Consider the following 23,110-nt stretch of genomic DNA (forward strand, 5'->3'; position numbering starts at 1 on the left):
ACAAGAGCTTGAGGTATCTTTTTGATCAAAAGGAGTTGAATATGAGGCAAAGGAGATGGATGGAGTATTTGAAGGTTTTGATTTTGAGCTTAAGTACCATCCCGAAAAGGCAAATAAGGTAGCAGACGCATTGAGTAGGAAGGAATTGCATGTGGAAAATTTTATGGTGTTGGAATTAGAGTTATTGGAACAGTTTTGAGATCTTAACTTACAAGTTGTTGAACTTCCCGAAGGAGTAGTTTTTGGTAATCTGAACATCACTAGTGAGTTAAGAGATAGAGTTCGAAGTCGTCAACTTGTGGATGAGGATTTACAATCTAATTTTGGACGACCCGGTTACTCTCAAACTGCAGACGGGATACTTCTATTTAACCAACGAGTTTGTGTCCCAAAAGATGAAGAGTTGAGAAGGAACATACTCGAGGAGGCTCACAAAAGCAAATTCACTGTTCATCCAGGATCATCCAAGATGTATCAGGACTTAAAGAGAGATTATTGGTGGCCTGGTATGAAAAAGGACATTAACGAGTTTGTGGCCCGGTGTATTGTGTGTCAACAGGTGAAAATAGAGCACCAACGGCCAGGGGGATTGTTGCAACCACTTGAGATCCCTGTTTGGAAATGGGATAGTATCTCCATGGATTTTGTGGTGGGATTACCACGTACATTTGACAGTTATGACTCAATCTGGGTGATTGTAGACCAATTAACCAAAACAACCCATTTCTTAGCAGTCAAAACCACGTACAAGACAATCCGTCTTGCACGGTTATTCATTGAGGAAATCGTACGTTTGCATGGTGTTCCTTCGAATGTGATATCAGATAGAGACCCAAAATTTGCTTCTAGATTCTGAAAGGCATTCCAACATTCCCTGGGTACACAAGTACGGCTGAGCACATCAAACCACCCGCAAACGGATGGTCAGACCGAAAGGACAATTCAGACCTTGGAGGATATGTTAAGAGCTTGTGTGTTGGAAGGCAGGAGAAATTGGAAGGATCACCTACCCTTGATTGAATTCTCTTATAACAACACCCATCATGCGAGTATAGGGATGGCCCCTTATGAAGCCTTATACGGAAGGAGATGTAGAACACCTCTATGTTGGTCAGAAGTTGGTGAGAAAAGTATTCTTGGACCGGAGATTATCCAAGAGACTACAGAAAAAGTGAGGATGATCTGTGATAAGTTGAAGAAGGCACAGGACCGTCAAAAGAGTTATGCAGATTTACGAAGGAGGCCTTTAGAGTTCGACGAGGGGGATCATGTGTTTTTAAAAGTTACCCCTCGGCTTAACCTGAAGACCCCGTTTAAGTCAAGGAAGCTAAGTCCGAGATTCGTAGGACCTTACCAAATCATAGAACGGATTGGAGAAGTGGCTTACCGGTTAGCCTTACCGCCATCTCTTTCTGGTCTCCATGATGTATTCCACGTATCTCAGCTTAGAAAGTTTGTTCCCGACTCTTTTTATCCTATTCTTCCTGATACAGTTGAAGTAGAAGCAGATCTTTCCTTCCAGCCCCATCCAAATTGTATCTTGGAGTATTCAAGTAAGAAGTTATGGACCAAGGAAATACCAATGGTAAAGGTTAATTGGGAGAATTTGAATCCAGACGAGGCTACTTGGGAATTAGAATCCGAGATGCGGGCTTCGTACCCTCACTTGTTCTGGTAAGTTTTAAATTCGAGGACAAATTTATTTTAAGGGGGGAAGAATATAACATCCCTAGATTTCTAATCACACTAATTATACTAATATTGGTAATTAGGAATGATTATGATGATTAGTAATTAGAGGAGGGTGTTAGAATAAATTAGTGAAGCTAAACATGATTAGTATATGAGAGTTTAAATGGAGGGCATATTAGTCCTTTCACTTGTGAACTACATAAACCAATTTTGAAGTATCTAACTGGTTCCCTTCCCATTTTTTTCTTTTCCACTCTTAGAGTAATTCTGAAATCAAGAACAAGAGGATGAGAGGGGAAGACAAGAGAAGAAGAAGAGACGAAGAAAGTTCCAAGTTTCTTGCATGCAACATCATCATCCTCATCACTAAACCAGCCTCCAACCTTCATCTTTTCCCTCTTAAGGTGGGTTTCTATATAGTGCCTTGGGTAAATTGTTAGGGTTTATGATAATGGGGATTTGGGGTTTTGAGAATGTTGCTTGTCTTGGTGTGAGCTTGATGATCATGAATGTTGTTTTTACATGTTATATGAGTTATGAAAATTGTTTGATCCTTGATAACATGAGTGTGTATGTTGGATACTATGATATCATACTTGTGAATTCATGATAATTGAGCTCTTGCCATGTTGGGTTAGCTTGGGATGAGAATAGAATGTGTTTGGAACTGATTTAATGCAGGAAAAATGGTATTTTTGCTACTGGTTCAGTAAGCAATGGATTGCATGGGTCAAGCAATCGATTGCACGGTGAAAAATTGTCATTCTGGACATTCTGTTCAGTAAGCAATCGATTGCACAACAGTGTAAATCGATTGCACCTGACAGCAAATTTTCCTTTTATTGTTTTGACCATAACTAGAGTTCCGTAACTCGGAATTAGGCGCCGTCGGAGGCATTGGAAAGCTATAGGAAAGGGCTATAAGATGTCTAAGTTTCCACAACCATAGAAAACTCTTAATTATTATATAATCCACGTTTATATTCTTGTATCTTGATTAATAAAGATAAAGACTTGGAAAGATGAACCTTAGGAAGCATAGGTAAGAGTAATGGTTGGAAGTTGTCCGCTTTTTCCCTTTTTCCCTTTAAGCGGCTCCTTCCAAGATCCTAAAATATGTTGGTGTAGTATGGGACGAGGGGTTAGAGAACAGACAGAAGGATAGTAACTGTTCATTGGTCATTGATGATCTGAGAATGAGGCATGTTACACATATATGTTGGCTACTCCTTGTGAGATGATTCCAAGGATACCCCTGTGCCATATATATGCAGGTTATTTCTCGAGCTTGAGCCTCGGGAATGGGTCGTGCTCCGTAGTTCAGGAGCTATTCTTCGGGGATGAACTCCCGGAGATATGGACCACCACCTTTCCTTTGTCACCTCCCATTACGGGTGAATGTCGTTGTACGACTCGGGCCCTGGGATATTGGGGGAGTTGAATCGTAGTGGCGATTCAATGTCGATCTCATGGTTCTCTATAATCCACATGAGTTACTTAACACAATGTTGGAAATAAGATTCATTCTCTAGGTTAAAGTAAAGTACTTCAGAACTGTATGGGTAAGGACTTGCTAGGAACTTCGTTTCGAAACCTTGTAGATCCGAGTGGACCCTAAGATAGGGAAACCCACTGAGATTAGTATCTCACCCCATTCCTATTATTATTATTTTGCAGGAGCTTCATCTCAGGATAAGGGAAAGAGCAAGGCGGTGTAGTGATGGGCGTGATGGATGTTTCGTGAAACTTTCGTTGTAGTCTTTTGTTCTTTTGGCTATTTTATGTCTATGTATTTTGGTTAACTAGTGTTGTAATGAATACATAACTATTGGCTGTTTAGGCGTATTGTATGTTTCAGTACCATCTTCTAACTATGCAATACATTATTCTAAACATATGTTTTGCGTAGTTGTTACAGTTTGATTGCATAGAACAGAAATATTAATTCCCCCACTAGTTAAGACATCCAAAATAGTACCAATATACAATAGAATTCAAATGTGTATATATCCAAATTAAGTATCATTTATTTTTAAAATAAGAAAGTATACAAAGTCAAATACAGTACCTCTAAATCATTGAGTTTCAGAAATCTTACATTTGCAATATTAGTTGCAGAATTGTTTCAATCATACTTATTGGTTGACTACCAATACGTAACACTAAGGAATAATATATACCTAGTTCTTGACTTAATAGAAAGTCTGAGTCCAATTTAAAATGTAATTAACATGTGCCTTATCACAAGAAAAGAAAATTATTATCACAAGAAAAATAGACAGTGGTAGAGTAAGATATGCATGAGGATTTAGTGGCGGAAAATAATTATGAGTAAAAGAAGGATCCGAAGGAGGAGGCACTGGATATTCCTTAGGATAGGTAAGCAACTGGAACTTGTTTAGACACGTTCCTTCACGTGGGCACCTAATTATTTCATTTCTATTCTAAGATAGCCAGACCCTTACTTCAATTATTTCGTGTTCCCGGGTAGAAGTCATCCATTGCAACACCTTTACGAATTCCATAAGCCTTTATAGTGTCTATTAATACGTGTCTTCACCAATATTTCGTCTCTTGCCGATTAGAACGAGGAAAGATACCAACTTCTTTGACGGCTTTGAAAATATCTAACAACTCCACATAATGGATAACAAACTTAACATAATCTATTTGTCAGAGATAAGGCTATCAGCACTATCTGTGTAGCATCCTTTGTTGTCTCAAAAACACATCAGAGTTGACAAAATGATAACTGAGCCAAAATTTGAGCATTTCGGTAAGTGTAGCAGAAAGATGAAACAGAAAATTAGAAATCAAATGACACCCAATCGGAAACATAAATAACATTAATGGTTTTAATGATAATAGTTTGAGAGTATGTAACAAAAAATTTAATTCACTAAACAGAAACAGAAATAGAAAGTTTGAAATTAAACGACACATAATCAAAAACAGAAATAATATTAATGGTTGTAATTATGATCGTTTGACAGTATACAACAAAAAAATTTAATCTCGAAACATAAACAAGAATAGAAAATTAGAAATCAAATGACACACAATCAGCAACAGAAATAACCTTAATGATTGTAATTATGATAGTTTGAAAGTATAAAGCAGGAATATTAAATCCCTAAACAGAAACTGAAATAGAAAATTAGAAATCAAATGACACACAATCATAAACAGAAATAACATTAATGGTTGTAATTATGATAGTTTGAGAGTTTACTATAAAAATATTAATACCTTTAATATAAACTTAAATAGAGAAATCAGAAATCAAGTGACAAACAATCAAAAATAATAATACCATTAATGGTTGTAGTTACGATAGTTTAACAGTATATAATTAAAATATTAATTCCTTAAACAGAAACTGAAATAGAAAATTAGAAATAAAGAGACAAACAATCAGAAATAGAAATAACATTAATGGTTGTAATTATGATAGTTTGACAGTATACAACATAAATATTAAATCCCTAAATAGAAACTGAAATAGAAAATTAGAAATTAAATGACACACAATCAAAAACATAAATAACACTAATGGTTGGAATTATGATAGTTTGACTTAATATATTAGAAATATTAATTCCCCCACTAGTTAAGACATCCAAAATAGTACCAATATACAATAGAATTCAAATGTGTATATATCCAAATTAAGTATCATTTATTTATAAAATATGAAAGTATACAAAGTCAAATACAGTACCTCTAAATCATTGAGTTTCAGAAATCTTACATTTGCAATATTAGTTGCATAATTGTTTCAATCATACTTACTGGTTGACTACCAATACCTAACACTAAGGAATAATATATACCTAGTTCTTTGCTTAATAGAAAGTCTGAGTCCAATTTAAAATGTAATTAACATATGCCTTATCACAAGAAAAAGAAATTTATTATCACAAGAAAAATAAACAGTGGTAGAGTAATATATGCATGAGGATTTAGTGGCGGAAAATAATTATGAGTAAAAGAAGGATCCGAAGGAGGAGGCACTGGATATTCCTTAGGATAGGTATGTAACTGGAACTTGTTTAGACACGTTTCTTCACGTGGGCACCTAATTATCTCATTTCTAATCTAAGATAGCCAGACCCTTACTTCAATTATTTCGTGTTCTCAGGTAGAAATCATCCATTGCAACACCTTTACGAATTCCATAAGCCTTTACAGTGTCTATTAATACGTGTCTTCACCAATATTTCGTCTCTTGCCGAATAGAACGCGGAAAGATACCAACTTCTTTGACGGCTTTGAAAATATCTAACAACTCCACATAATGGATAACAAACTTAACATAATCTATTTGTCAGAGATAAGGATATCAGCACTATCTGTGTAGCATCCTTTGTTGTCACGAAAACACATCAGAGTTGACAAAATGATAACTGAGCCAAAATTTGAGCATTTCGGTAAGTGTAGCAGAAAGATGAAATAGAAAATTAGAAATCAAATGACACCCAATCGGAAAAATAAATAACATTAATGGTTTTAATGATAATAGTTTGAGAGTATGTAACAAAAAATTTAATTCACTAAACAGAAACAGAAATAGAAAGTTTGAAATTAAACGACACATAATCAAAAACAGAAATAGTATTAATGGTTGTAATTATGATCGTTTGACAGTATACAACAAAAAATTTAAATCTCGAAAAATAAACAAGAATAGAAAATTAGAAATCAAATGACACACAATCAGCAACAGAAATAACCTTAATGATTGTAATTATGATAGTTTGAAAGTATAAAGCAGAAATATTAAATCCCTAAACAGAAACTAAAATAGAAAATTAGAAATCAAATGACACACAATCATAAACAGAAATCACATTAATGGTTGTAATTATGATAGTTTGAGAGTTTACTATAAAAATATTAATACCTTTAACATAAACTGAAATAGAGAAATCAGAAATCAAGTGACACGCAATCAAAAATATTAATACCATTTATGGTTGTAATTATGATAGTTTAACAGTATACAATTAAAATATTAATTTCTTAAATAGAAACTGAAATAGAAAATTAGAAATAAAGAGACAAGCAATCAGCAATAGAAATAACATTAATGGTTGTAATTATGATAGTTTGACAGTATACAACATAAATATTAAATCCCTAAATAGAAACTGAAATAGAAAATTAGAAATTAAATGACACACAATCAAAAACATAAATAACACTAATGGTTGGAATTATGATAGTTTGACTGCATAGAACAGAAATATTAATTCCCCCACTAATTAAGACATCCAAAATAGTACCAATATACAATACAATTCAAATGTGTATATATCCAAATTAAGTATCATTTATTTATAAAATATGAAAGTATACAAAGTCAAATACAGTACCTCTAAATCATTGAGTTTCAGAAATCTTACATTTGCAATATTAGTTGCATAATTGTTTCAATCATACTTACTGGGTGACTACCAATACCTAACACTAAGGAATAATATATACCTAGTTCTTTGCTTAATAGAAAATTTGAGTCCACTTTAAAATGTAATTAACATATGCCTTATCACAAGAAAAAGAAATGTATTATCACAAGAAAAATAAACAGTGGTAGGGTAAGATATGCATGAGGATTTAGTGGCAGAAAATAATTATGAGTAAAAGAAGGATCCGAAGGAGGAGGCACTGTATATTCCTTAGGATAGGTAAGTAACTGGAACTTGTTTAAACACGTTCCTTCACGTGGGCACTTAATTGATTCATTTCTATTCTAAGATAGCCAGACCCTTACTTCAATTATTTCGTGTTCCCCGGGTAGAAGTCATCCATTACAACACCTTTACGAATTCCATATGCCTTTCCAGTGTCTATTAATACGTGTCTTCACCAATATTTTGTCTCTTGCAGATTAGAACGAGGAAAGATACCAACTTCTTTGACGGATTTGAAAATATCTAACAACTCAACATAATGGATAACAAACTTAAAATAATCTATTTGTCAGAGATAAGGATATCAGCACTATCTGTGTAGCATCCTTTGTTGTCTCGAAAACACATCAGAGTCGACAAAATGATAACTGAGCTAAAATTTGAGCATTTTGGTAAGTGTAGCAGAAAGATGAAATAGAAAATTAGAAATCAAATGACACCCAATCGGAAACATAAATAACATTAATGGTTTAAGGATAATAGTTTGAGAGTATGTAACAAAAATTTTAATTCCCTAAACAGAAACAGAAATAGAAAATTTGAAATTATACGACACATAATAAAAAACAGAAATAATATTAATAGTTGTAATTATGATAGTTTGACAGTATATAAACAAAACTTAATTCCCGAAACAGAAACAAAAATAGAAAATTAGAAATCAAATGACACACAATCAGAAACAGAAATAACGTTAATGATTGTAATTATGATAGTTTGAAAGTATAAAGCAGAAATATTAAATCCCTAAACAGAAACTGAAATAGAAAATTAGAAATCAAATAACACACAATCATAAACAGAAATAACATTAATGGTTGTAATTATGATAGTTTGAGAGTTTACTATAAAAATATTAATACCTTTAACATAAACTTAAATAGAGAAATCAGAAATCAAGTGACACACAATCAAAAATAGTAATACCATTAATGGTTGTAGTTATGATAGTTTAACAGTATAGAATTAAAATATTAATTCCTTAAACAGAAACTGAAATAGAAAATTAGAAATAAAGAGACAAACAATCAGAAATAGAAATAACATTAATGGTTGTAATTATGATAGTTTGACAGTATACAACATAAATATTAAATCCCTAAATAGAAACTGAAATAGAAAATTAGAAATTAAATGACACACAATCAAAAACATAAATAACACTAATGGTTGGAATTATGATAGTTTGACTGCATAGAACAGAAATATTAATTACCCCACTAGTTAAGACATTCAAAATAGTACCAATATACAATAGAATTCAAATGTGTATATATCCAAATTAAGTATCATTTATTTATAAAATATGAAAGTATACAAAGTCAAATACAGTACCTCTAAATCATTGAGTTTCAAAAATCTTACATTTGCAATATTAGTTGCATAATTGTTTCAATCATACTTACTGGTTGACTTCCAATTTAAAATGTAATTAACATGTGCCTTATCACAAGAAAAAGAAAATTATTATCACAAGAATAATAAACAGTGGTAGAGTAAGATATGCATGAGGATTTAGTGGCGGAAAATAATTATGAGTAAAAGAAGGATCCGGAGGAGGAGGCACTGGATATTCCTTAGGATAGGTAAGTAACTGGAACTTGTTTAGACACGTTCCTTTACGTGGGCACCTAATTATTTCATTTCTATTCTAAGATAGCCAGACCCTTACTTCAATTATTTCGTGTTCCCGGGTAGAAGTCATCCATTGCAACACCTTTACGAATTCCATAAGCCTTTACAGTGTCTATTAATAAGTGTCTTCACCAATATTTTGTCTCTTGCCGATTAGAACAAGGAAAGATACCAACTTCTTTGACGGCTTTGAAAATATATAACAACTCAACATAATGGATAACCAACTTAACATAATCTATTTGTCGGAGATAAGGATATACGCATCATCTGTGTAGCATCCTTTGTTGTCTCGAAAACACATCAGGGTTGACAAAATGATAACTGAGCCAAAATTTGAGCATTTCGTTAAGTGTAGCAGAAAGATCAAATAGAAAATTAGAAATCAAATGACACCCAATCGAAAACATAAATAACATTAATGGTTTTAATGATAATAGTTTGAGAGTATACAACAAAAATTTTAATTCCCTAAACAGAAACAGAAATAGAAAATTTGAAATTAAACGACACATAATCAAAAATAGAAATAGTATTAATGGTTGTAATTATGATCGTTTGACAGTATACAACAAACATTTTAAATCACGAAACATAAACAAGAATAGAAAATTAGAAATCTAATGACACACAATCAGAAACAGAAATAACCTTAATGGTTGTAATTATGATAGTTTGAGAGTATACTATAGAAATATTAATACCTTTAACATAAACTAAAATAGAGAAATTAGAAATCAAGTGACACACAATCAGAAATAGTAATACCATTAATGGTTGTGATTATGATAGTTTAACAGTATACACTTAAAATATTAATTCCCTAAATAGAAACTGAAATAGAAAATTAGAAATAAAGAGACACACAATCAGAAACAGAAATAACATTAATGGTTGTAATTATGATAGTTTGACAGTATACAACATAAATATTAATTCCCTAAATAGAAACTGAAATAGAAAATTAGAAATTAAATGACACACAATCAAAAACATAAATAACATTAATGGTTGGAATTATGATAGTTTGACAGTATAGAACAAAAATATTGATTCCCCCACTAGTTAAGACATCCAAAATAGTACCAATATACAATAGAATTCAAATGTGTATATATCCAAATTAAGTATCATTTATTTAAAAAATATGCATGTATACAAAGTCAAATACAGTATCTCTAAATCATTGAGTTTCAGAAATCTTACATTTGCAATATTAGTTGCATAATTGTTTCAATCATACTAACTGGTTCACTACCAATACCTAACACTGAGGAATAATATATATCTAGTTCTTTGCTTAATGAGGTTTGGTGAAAGAGTTTGTGTTCCTGATATTGCCGAGCTTAGGAAAAGTATTCTTGAAGAAGGACACCATAGTGGATTGAGTATTCATCCTGGTGCTACCAAGATGTACCATGATTTGAAGAAGTTGTTTTGGAGGCCTGGAACGGAGAAGGAAATTGATGAGTTTGTTTATTCTTGTATTACTTACCAGAAGTCGAAGACTGAACTTCAGAAGTCGTATGGATTTATGCAATCGTTGTTTATTCCTGAATGGAAGTGGGACATCATATCTATAGATTTTGTTTCTGGTTTTCCGAGGACTGTTAAGAATTGTGAAGCTATTTGGGTTATCGTGGACAGGTTGACGAAGTATGCTCACTTTATACCAATGAGAATGGATTATCCGGTGGAGAAGTTAGCTCAATTGTATGTTGAGAAAATAGTGAGTCTACATGGTATTCCTTCTTGTATCGTGTCAGATAGAGACCCAAGGTATACATCGAGATTCTGGGAAGGTTTACAGAAAGCTTTGGGTACTAAGTTGAGATTGAGTTATGCTTATCATCCGCAGATTGACGGTCAGACAGAAAGAACGATTCAATCATTAGAAGATTTATGGCATGCTTGTGTGTTGGAAAAGGGTGGAAATGTTACTTGGGAGCTGGAGAGTCAGATGAAGGACTCGTATCCTGAGCTGTTTACTTAAGGTATATTTTCGAGGATGAAAACTCTTTTAGTGGGGGAGAGTTGTAAAACCCCATATTTTCCATTATTTAATTTATATAGAATTTAAATTAATTATTTGGAATTAATTGATTAATTGGTGAATTAAGTGGAGAAATGATAAAATGAGGTAATTGGACTTAGTGTTATGGTTAGTAAAGGGGGGGTACTAAGTATTAAGTCCATTACTAAAATTGGGTTTTATTTTCATAAAATAAGGGAAATAAAAAAATTGTGAGGATAGAAGTAAAAAGCCAGAAGAGAAGAAGAAGAGAAGAAGAGGAGAAGAACATGAAATAGGAGAAGAAGAGAAGAGGAAGAATCTCAAGAATTTTGCTAAGGAAAGGGGTGACTAACCCATTTACTCTCTATTATCGGTTTAATAGTGGTAGAATTAATCGTGTAGGTTTTTTTGATTCAATTGAGAGTATGTTAGGTTTGGGGTAGAATTGTTCATGGAAATTAGTAGAATTGTTCATGGAAATTAATCCCTAAATTGATTAGAATTGGAGAAATCGATATAATGATGCATTTATAATTGTTGTGTTACGTATATGTATGATTCATATGCTTTTTGGATGATTTTCGGGTGTTTTGAAAGTTGGGATTTTGGGTAAAAGAGGTGATTTTCGTATCAGCAGGAAGCTGCTGAATTTTTGATTCTGGGTGTAGGGTAACGGGTTACCCAAATATGGTAACCGGTTACCCAGTCACATAAAGGTGCATAAAATGCAGTTTTGAATAGGGTAACGGGTTACCCAGTTATGGTAACCGGTTACCCAGTCAAATAGAGGCGTAGAAAGTGCAATTTTGAACAGGGTAAGGGTTACCCAATTATGGTAACCGGTTACCACTGAAGCTTTTTGAAAAATATTTTATTTTCTAAAATTCATAACTTTCCAACCGTAAGTCTATTTTGGTCTCCGTTTTGTGCATTAGGAAGGTAATTGAGTACTCTATCTAATAAAATGGTTTAACGGGCAATGACCCGATTTTATTTTGAAAAGCTCGATTTATTTCGTTTATGGCGTGTTTTGTACATTGTGTGCATGATTTGGTTAAGGTGACAATGTGGTGATGTTGTAATGATATAACTATGATTTGACGTTATATGTGGTGTGAATTATATATGATATAATTGTGGATGGTGTTGAAATTGAATATATCATTCGATGTTTCTTTTGGTGAGTTATTGATGATGACATTGTTCATTTTGATTCAGTGGTGATGTGGTGACAACATGATTATAATGTTGATAATGTGTGGATAACGTGATCATGTGGTGATTGTTTTGATCGTATGATGATGATTGATTTGTTTTGAATGATGCATGATACATGTACATACTTGTTGGTGATAACTATGTTGAGTTATGTGAGACGATGTTGTTCATCGGATCGATGATGTGGTAAGTATGTGATATGTGTGCATTCATTCATAAATCATATGGTGGCTGAATCCAGAAGAAGTGTTGGATCAGTGAGGGCATAATTCCCATTGTGTGGAATTTGTGCCGGTAGGGCCGTATCTTGAAGATGTTGGATCGGTCGGGTGAGTTAATCTCACGTTTGGTACCACATGCATAGTGTCAGTACATTACATATGCATTATTAATATGACATGATTGGAGGTTGTCCAGTGTTATATATCGGATTGTTGTGATTATGATTGAGTTGTGTGGATAACTGTTTGTGAATGATGTTTGAAATCTAATTGTACTACAGTTGAGTGAATGATCTATTCATTACGTTTTATCATTATGAGCTTATAATATAGTTTAAATGTGATTTGTTTCACCCTTACTGTTGACCATTTTCAGATTGAGGAGTAACAACTTTTGGGATCGGTGAGGATAGCTTGTAGGCTAGTCCGTTAGTTCGTGTCGGTGTCATTCTCTGGTCTTGTAACACTAGAGAACGATTAGTTATCTTAGAGTTGTTTGATGAACTATTATTTCTTTTGTTTGAATAATATTTTGGTTGGTTGTGAGTTGGTGAATTCTTGGTATTGAATACCGACGTTTTATGTTATTCAGATTATGAATTAATTCCGCTGTGTTAACATGTTGCAGAATAATATGGTTTGATGTTCCTCATAAGGCATGACATGATTGAATGTTTTTAAATATTTGGAAGTTGTAATGCCCTTGTACATGTTTTACTCTGAATTTAATTAATATTCTGCGGGGGTTTAGAAGGGTGTTACAAAAACACATAGAGTTGTTGCTCGTAGTGTGTTATAGCTTAAGAAACTTCTGATAGATTGTTTAGGCACCAGAAGTGACTTCTAGTTAGTGTGTCGTAAACATACGTATTGAGAATAGGAGACCATCTGCTTAATTAAGAAGCACACCTGTAATCTCCAGAAGATAGATAAACGTTATATCCTGATGGGATCACTGAACGGTTCATCATTTATAGTTAGTCACGAGCAGTTGGCCTGTGAAGGGTTAGTCACAGCAGGTGGCTGTGCCGGTTACTAGATTGATGAACGTTATATCCAGATGGGATCACTGAATGGTTCAGCCATCTAGGGGTTAGTCACTCGCGGGTAGCTTGTGCAGGATTAGTCACAGCAGTTGGCTGTGCAGGATGTTAGTCACGACGGAGGATCATGCAGATGTAATCAAGTTTGGTTATAGTGGATTAAGACCTCTATTGAGAGGCAAATCACCTGAGGAAGGTGGACTGGAGGTAGCCTTATTCAGAAGGTGAACCAGGATAAAAATAAACGTGTATTTTACTTTCTACACAGTTCAATTAACTCTTAACATTCATGCAGAATATCCTTAGAACTGTACTGAGACAAGTCTGAAGTTCTGATGATATAAAAAATTTAAATTGAATATCTCATTGGATATGAAACTCCATTCCAAGTATGCTTCCGCAATATTAAAAGCATATCCAGAAGATGAGATACTAAGAGAAAGAAAAGAAATTAAAGAAAGGGAGTTTTTAATTGATAAAGAACACAGTTCAATCCCCCCTTTCTTGTGTTTTTCTCCACCTTCAAAGATCTCGATTTTGTTGCACTCTGTAGTTGCACCATGGATACACACTCTGGATGCACACCTGATACACACTCAAATACACTATTGACACTTTGGGTGTACAATGGACACACAATCAAGTTTGAAGTTTGATCTATATATATATATATATATAGCTTGATGAGTTACCGTTGGAATCTAGCCGTTGAGATTTGTTTGAAGATTACTTTGAATGCTTTGTCTCGATTGAATCATGAATGACAAGTGTTATTCTTGGCAGAATCTTATCCTTAGCGTTATGGTGACAGTTGGTAGCGTGTTTCCTTTATTAAGCTTGTCTTTTTCAACACGCTGCATGTGGGTTGCTTCTTCGATCAACCTTGGGAGTTGTTCCATTAACTTGTTGCAACCGTTTTGCTAATGATGATGTTTGTAACGGTTTTTCTTTTGATTCTGAACTTTTACACTTTGTAGGCTGAAATTGTATTTTCTTTTCTTGTCCACGTGTTCCTTTGTTGTTGTAGCTTTTTGTATGTCACCGCGTTACTCTATTAGAACTTCTGATATTCTATTTATGTGATCTTCTTGTTTTAACGGATCTTCATGTATATTGATATTTCTGTTTAAATCCTTGAAGCTTGTCTTGTTGAATTCTTACTCTTTGTACAAAACTTCTGATGCTGTCGTATAAGGCTTTATAGCATAGTATCTGCACACTTAATGAAATCATTAATAATAAAATTTTTACTCATAAAATGTATGCTTGTTATCATCAAAACCAGATTCTGAACATAGCTTCTCAATCTTGTTCTAACAAGAGAGCCATTAGGAAGATGTTGAACTTCTATTCCTAAGAACTAATCTAGTTTCCCGAGGTTCTTTAGCGAGAAAGAGAAATTCAACTTGGTAATTAGTTGTTGAATGAAGGATTTTGATGTACCTGTGATGATTATATCATCCACATAATCAAGAACCAGGGTGCAATTATTGGAAGTGTGTAGCAAAAACAAGGAGGGATCACACTTGCTTGTAGTAAAATATAGAGACAGTAAGGCACCTTTTAACTTGTTAAACCAGGCCCTTAGGTCCTGTTTAAGACCATATAAAGCTTTGTTTAAATTGCACACAAGTTTAGGATCAGACTTTTCAAAACCAGGAGGCTGGACCATGTACACTTCCTCATTAAAAATGCCATTAAGAAATGCATTATTGATGTCAGGCTGTTGAATAGGCCAACCATAGGTGATGGCAAGAGTAAGAACATTTCTCATATTTATAAGTTTAACAACCGGTGAGAATGTTTCACTGAAGTCAAATCCCTCTATTTAATGAAAACCTTTAGCTACCAATCTGGCCTTATATTTGTTAACAGTCCCATATGCATTTTCCTTAACTCTAAACACTCTTTTACATCCAATGGGTTGTCTATTAGTAGGTCGAGAAATAAGAGCCCAGGTATTGTTCTTGAGGAGTGCACCATATTCTGCCTGCATATTTGCAGACCACTAAGGGCCAAGGCTTGTTTATAAGAGGTTGGTTCAACATGAGTGAGAAGCAGAGTTGGTTGTATTATAGGTGTTGAACTATGCCATTTTTTGCTCTAGTTTCCATAGGATGAGTGTTAAGTGGATGAATTCTGGTAGCAGGCAGAAGGGTCAGTGAAGGTGAGTCATTAAGTGAGTTTGGTGAAAGTGACATACTTAATAATGTAGACTCAAAACTGTTGTTAAAGTCAGCGACTTGAATTTGTGTTTGTTCAATGAAACTAGGTTCACTGAAGTGAGGAGATAGAGATGTAGAAGTTGAAGACATGGATGTAGGTATAGATTCAATTATGGAGTGGGTAGGAAACTCAGGTATACCTGTAGATGAGTGATGAGATGGACACTGTAACTCAAAAACTGAGTTGGTGGGTGAGACTAGAGAGATAGGAGCAGAAACTATGGGACTTGGTGTAGCCCTCAAGAAGGATTGAATATTATCGTTGGAATAGACATGACCACTTGAACCAGATGTGGAGTGGGATAATAATGGAAACACTCCGGCATAAGGGAACCTAATTTCATTGAAAATGACATCTTTAGAAATGAAAATCCTACCACTAGGATCAAGAAACTTTTACCCTCTATGTGTGGGAGAGTAACCAAGAAACACACATTCTTTGGAGTGCATGCCAAGTTTGTGTGAGTTATAGGGTCTCAATAAAGGGAAAGAGGCACAACCAAAAGTTTTGAGAAACTTATAATCAGGAAATTGAAAATGTAAAGTGAAAAGGGGTGAATTATTGTTTCAGGAAATAGAAGGAAGCCTACTGATAAGATAGGTAGCTGTCAAAAAGGCATGATCCTAGAATTTTAGTGGAAGATTGGCTTGAGCCAGAAAGGTTAAACCAGTTTCTACAATGTGTCTATGTTTTCTCTCAATTGAGCTATTTTGATGGTGAGTGTGAGGACATGTTAGTCCATGAATGACTCTAAACTCTCCTCCACCATCTATTTGTATAAATTTTATTTTGGTATTTAACTGTAGTCCAACTAAGGCTTTGAATTGTTAAAAAGTTTCAAAAGTGTGAGATTTAAGTTTAAGTGGATAGATTCAAGTATGTGCAACAACATAAGTAAGGAAGTATGTGTATCAACATGATGAGGTGACAGGGGCAGGACCCCAAAGATCACAAAATATTAATTCAAAAGGCATAGTATAATTTGTATGTGAATCATGAGATAGAAGTCTATGAGCTTTACCTAGACATCACGCATTACATAAATCAAAGAGATTTTTATGAGGCGTAGGAATATTACAAATAGTGAGAACACATTTAAGAGTCTCATGGTGGGGATGTCCCAACCTACAGTGCCGAATTTGATACAAACTGGGAAATTTATTACATTGAAAAGGAATAGTATGCCTAGAATCTAAGCTAGAGCTAGAAATATGAAGAGCTTGAGGTGAGACTTAAGGTATTACTGGATCCAAATTGTCAAATTTGTAGAGGCCATCATTCCCAAGGGAGCCTCTTAAAAAGACCATAGAAAAAGCTTGGCATTTTACAAAACATGTATTAGCATGGAATTCAAAATATACGGAGTTGTCTTTAGCGTGAAATTGTTTAAAAGTTTCAACAGTGTGAGATTTAAGTTTAAGTGGATAGATTCAAGTATATGCAACAACATAAGTAAGGAAGTATGTGTATCAACATGATGAGGTGATAGGGGCAGGATCCCAAAGATCACAAAATACTAATTCAAGCTTAGTATAATTTGTATTTGAAGCATGAGATAGAAGTCTACGAACTTTACCTAGACATCATGCATTACATAAATCGAAGAGATTTTTATTAGACATAGGAATATTACAAATAGTGAGAACACACTTATGAGTCTCATGGTGGGGATGTCCCAACCTACAGTGCCGAATTTGATACAAATTGGGAGATTTATTACATTGAAAAGGCATAGTATGCGTAGAATCTAATCTAGAGCTGGAAACATGAAGAGCTTAAGGTGAGACTTGAGGTTGTAACAATAGCTAGCCTCGTGACCTATTTTGTAGTAGATTTAGTACTGAATTGGACCTCCGTTACCAAAACGACCACCATATCCTCTAAAATTGCCACCATGAAAACCTCCTCTGCCACGAAAACCACCTCGTCCACCAAAATGAGAATTAAATGAATCAGTACCTGGAGCTTCAGGAAGGTTTGTTGAGAATTGGAAGAGCGAGGAGTACCTTGAATAAGGATAACAACGACATTCTCAGTAATTTTCTTCTTGACTTTATCAATGCGAGCTTCTTGAGCAAGAAGGAAAGATTCAAGCTAATCAAGAGAGGCGAAATCTGATCTAGAATTTACCACAACAACGACTGAATCATATTCAGTAGGTAAGGCTTCAAGAATCAATTCAACTCGATCGCGAAGAAGAACAGGATCAACAATAGACATGAGAGTATTCAAAAACGTGCGAACACGCGCCAAAAAATCAATGATGGTGCGCGTGCCTTTGGGGAGCGATCAAAGCTTCGATTGAAGTTGTCGCGACTTCGTTTTCATCTGCGTATTGCAATACGAATGAATTTTGTACCAAACCTACCACAAATGACCGAGAAGAACGTATCGAGATTGAAGAACATCGGAAGTTGTAGAAAGAAGACACTTGCACAACAATGCATCTTGTTCTTCCCAATAAACATAAGCAGTATTCTCATTTTGCGATTCGTAATCTGCTACAGATAGAAATCATTCAGGTATCTGGGGAAAAACCACAAATCTCACCATTTTTGTGCCTCGGAGCACACCTTCGACTTGTTGTGGCCATTGACGATAGTTTGATTCGTCTAATTTTACTAAAAATTATGTTTGAAAGTAGTTGTGGCAGCGGAAAACACTTATTCATGTGCTGAATTTGCAGAATGCGATGTAGATACACCATGGAAGACGGAAGTTGAACCATGCTTGTGAGTTTAGAAAAGAAGGCTCTAGATAACATGTTAGAAGATGAAATCCATAGCAAAACAAAGGAAGGGGAGAGAGAGAGAGAGAGAGAGAGAGAGAGAGAGAGAGAGAGAGAGAGAGAGAGAGAGAGAGAGAGAGAGAGAGAGAGAGAGAGAGAGAGAGAGAGAGAGAGAGAGAGAGAGAGAGAGAGGGAGAGAGAGAGAGAGAGAGAGAGAGAGAGAGAGAGAGAGAGAGAGAGAGAGAGAGAGATTTTGTTAGGAATAGAAAGTGATTATGTATTATGTGTAATAACTAATACAACGGTTTATATAATTGGTTAATACATCAACTGATAACAGAATTCGGTTATTCTGTTATGATGATAGATAACTAAACTTATCTTACAACTACTAGTATATCTGTAATAGAAAGATGTTACATCATCCGTAGTTTTTGTTAATCCCTCACATTTAAGTAGACGATAGTAGTTTTTTGTTTTGCAAGCAACCTTTCGTTCGTTAGATGATGATAGTTTAAAAAACATATTCTCCTCTTTGTATAAAGCTGCCAATAAATAATCATTTATAGCCACTCAAGGAAAGTTTGAAATTTCATTTACAAAATGAGATTTGCAATGAGAAAATGAGAAAAACATTAGACAACAATTCGGGTGCCTCTAAAAAGAGTTTTGAGATATTTTATCTACCATTTCCATTCACATGGAAGTGAAAGACTTTTTGGTTATGTTTGAGTTTGGAGAAAAAGGAAGAGGAGGGTTTTGAAAAAATAAAAGAATTGGGTGAAAGTAATTGAATGATTTTGGTTGGGAGGATTTTAGAGGATTTGCTTTTATTCATAACACCAAAAACCCCATAAATTGGGGGAACTCAAAAAATTTTAAAATATCTTTTATGTTGTCATAATATTCAAAAAATTAAAAATATAATAATGTTATACACTTTTTTATCATTCTATACAAAATCGTTTTTTCATAAAATATCAAATATTTTTCTATATTTTTTAAAAATTTGTTTTTGGAAGTCCTTCCACTCTCCTCCAAACTCTCAAACATAGCCTTAGAGTTGGACCCGGATAGTGCATAATGGTTTCTCGGTCGGAACATATAATTCATTACTAATAGATAATATGAACTTAGAACTTAGTCTGATAAATCAAGTAAGAACTCTGAAACAATTGTGGGAAAATCATTCTCTGTCAAAAATACAAGTATTACGATGGAAAATTATCTTAGGACATTTACCAACTCTAGCAAATTGCATATGTTCTAATAGAATATTCAAAGGAAAGTTAAGAGGCTGAAGTAGGGAGGGAACTGCTATGAAATTGGCAGGAAATTTGGTTTTTCATAATTGATCCATCTGTTAGTAAAGAAAGATAGGCGAAGTGCATGTTTTGCATCTGTGTCATGCAGTAGTTTTTTATGGAACAGCTTCTCTCTGTTGTGGATAGATGCTGACTTTCGCTTGAAGATCTCCTTCAGTGTCCAGTTTTTGATGTTTATGTTTCTTGCTGTGCAACAATGCCATGGTTTGGGCTATATGTTGTGTCTTATTGGCTGCTGTTGGTGAGGTTTGAGAAGAACGAAAGTGTGTCTTGATCACTAAGGAAAATGGATATCCGCAGGATTGAAAGAATACAGATATAGGGACTGTACTATGTATTTGTAGATTGTGCTTTACTAGTCATTAAGCACAAAGCCAGAGAAGGGCTTAACCAAACAGCAAGGAAAACCACCATACTTATCATAAATGAACACAACTACTATAAACAGCAAGCCATCACTTTACTACTCAAGTCTCAATGATCATGACATTTTTCATACATGAATATGTTTAAATCAACATAACTAATACAAACACTTTTCAAATTGATTAACTTTGCAATTGTCAATGAAAATCATGAAAGTTCAAAAGAAAAAAAGTAATTCTCTCATTACAACACAAGAAAATAACCAAAATTTGATATTTCAGAAACAATTGTTCAAACATTCATAAACTCATAAATAACCCTATTTTATAACTTTTCACTATAAAGTCAAAACCTTTCAGCCATTCTAGAAGTAACCGCCCTCAATTTAGAATAAACCTTTGCCGCTGGTGATCCCATAATCAGGTAACATAGAGAATCCCTAGCAATCTTGATGTTCGCAAACGATCCCAAAATATGAATCTTGGTGTCAGCAATCACAATCCTAGTCTTCGATGCATTCTCAATTGCAAACTTAGTTTTACCACCTTTACCCGACAATCTTCCAATAGCCCGAGACAAATGATCCCCTCGAAGCGTCTTAACATCCTTAATCTCAAACGACTCAACATAAAGCTCATCCAACCGCAGAATAGCAATAGCATCAATAACATCAAAACCCAACATAAAAGCATGGACAAAATCAGCACACTTTTGAAGGTTACTTATATCCGGAGTATCGCGCCTCGTCTTCAACTCAACTTTCCGCGCCTTCAAATTCATTCGGATGTCGATTTTCATCTGCTCGTATACAGGTGTATAGATCTCCATCCAAATTTTCTTGAGAGGAGTGTAACGATGCGGCGGGACAGATACCTTGCGAAACTGAACCTGACCACTAGACATCTCATGAGGCTTTAGTGGCTCAAATTGAGGCTTCGGAGGTAAAACTTTTGGTTCAGTTATGACAGTGTCGACGTCCATCGAAGATGATGCCATTGTGAATCTGCTATCTGTTACAGAGTAAACAAAAAATTGATAAAAAATTTAAAGATGTAACATAAATATTGAGTCAATAGTAACCCTAATATTTCATAAACTTAACATATTGCAAAGTTCAATAATTTAAATAAAATTTATCAAGTTCATCTGATTAAAATTTTTGATAACTTGATTCAGCAACAATTTAGATAAATCAGTGAGAGAGTGTATAAAAATAAAAAATAACCAAAACATGTTAACGAAATACGTATATGAAAATTACGCAACGCAATAGGCTAAAACCGGTGCAATAGAGGCGAATCGGCGGTTAATCGCGAGGAATAGCGGCGGAAACACGGCGGTGGAAAGAGGAGAAACTAGCTGCTACAGTGAATATTTTTGAATTGAATAAAAAATACGAAATAGAAAGAGAAACCTGAAGATTAACAGTAGGTAGAGATGGTACGGTGAAGAAATTGAAGAATCAACGAACGGCGAGCTTAATTTGCAAGGTTGAGGACAACTGAAACTGCTAGGGTTTTGTTTTTCGTTGATATTTCGTTAGGTTTAACAAAGTTGAAGAAGTGAAACTTTGGGCCTTAAAACCCAACTTATTGAGCTAAGCTTGGCTGGGCTGAGTACCCAAGTAAAAAAACTGTATAATGGACCAATAATAAATGAGAATTTTTTAACACACCCTATGATTTTTTAGCACCATGCGAAAGTACTTAAATATTTATAGATTTCGGAGATACATCTTCGGGACGCATCAAGATGTAATAAATCACAAATTTTTTCGGAGTTACATTTCTGATGTCCAACCGATAGTACATTTCCGAAATAATACCTTATAGAATGTAGAAAAACATAATTGAATACACTAACTTCACAAAATCAAAATACCATTGATATCATAAAATAAGAAATACATAAGAGATTTAACATAGATCAAACATTACATTTTAACATCTAGGTGGACGTTGCAACATCTTGATAATATCATCGATCAGTCTCGAAGTAGTCGCATCCAACTCGATCGGAACTTTACGGAAGAAGGTTGACCACATAGCCCGTAAATCAGCGTCCGTCTTCAGCTCATGGTTGTTGAACTCAAGATTCCATTCTTTGTCAATGGATGGCGAGCGATACTCGATTTTCACAATTTTGCGATTTTGTCCATATAGTAGAAGGTTTTCCAGTGTGTATTGCGATCTTCAAGAGGGGTGTACTCGATGATCTTAGATTCTTTTAATGGTGTATTATCGGTAAATTTAACATTTTTAACATGGCAAATGATGTTCATTCTGGTATTTGGTATTTTGGTATGAAACAATATGTCAAGTGGGCTTATTTATAGTAGTGGAATGATATTATGGACCACACAAATCCTATATGCTGACAGAGAATGTACCAGATATGTAAGTCTGAAATCACCCTTATTTATTCTAGAGATGCATCTCCGAAAAGTTCCCTGATATTAAAAAGTAGAAGTAGAACGGAAATAGAGGCATGTAATTGTATTGGATGCTGGTATTTTTTGACAAACTACAAAATGCTTATATTCCACAACATAATACATTACCGTCAATTACCCTCACCCCAGACATTGACGATCTGTTCAAGGTAATTGTCCATAAAATCCGACATTTCCTCGATGAATGATATTTTTTGATGGAGGTGGTGTAGGAGGTGGTTTGCTAACGCAGACTCCTTTAAAAATACTTTTATGAGATTTCAGAGTCGATGAATCAGGAAATTTTTTGACAATGTGTTCAAAATATGATGGACTCCTTGTTGTTGAATTGTCGCCCGGTGTAGGTTTCACCTTCTTAGGTGCTCCTTTCGTTTTTACCAGTTGAGAGGGTGGTTTCAATTATGTGGTATCCAGGAATGCAATCTTCCTCAATTGCTCTTTGATATGGAGTTTTGTGTTGTCATCGAATTTCAAAAATCTTTCTTGTATCACTTCCC

General features: G+C 34.4%; 1 protein-coding gene across 1 annotated transcript; it reads right to left on the bottom strand.

The window, feature by feature from the left end:
- Nucleotides 1-20,267: 20,267 nt before the first annotated feature.
- Nucleotides 20,268-21,733, bottom strand: LOC131656482 (uncharacterized). Its single transcript, XM_058926190.1, has 2 exons — nucleotides 21,576-21,733; nucleotides 20,268-21,171 (listed from the first exon to the last, which is right to left on the bottom strand). The coding sequence occupies exon 2, from the start codon at nucleotides 21,155-21,157 to the stop codon at nucleotides 20,507-20,509; it is 651 nt and encodes a 216-aa protein (XP_058782173.1). The 5' UTR covers nucleotides 21,158-21,171; nucleotides 21,576-21,733; the 3' UTR covers nucleotides 20,268-20,506.
- Between the last annotated feature and the right edge of the window lie 1,377 nt (nucleotides 21,734-23,110).

Source organism: Vicia villosa, linkage group LG3, assembly GCF_029867415.1.
Source record: "Vicia villosa cultivar HV-30 ecotype Madison, WI linkage group LG3, Vvil1.0, whole genome shotgun sequence".
NCBI classification, from domain to species: Eukaryota; Viridiplantae; Streptophyta; class Magnoliopsida; order Fabales; family Fabaceae; genus Vicia; species Vicia villosa.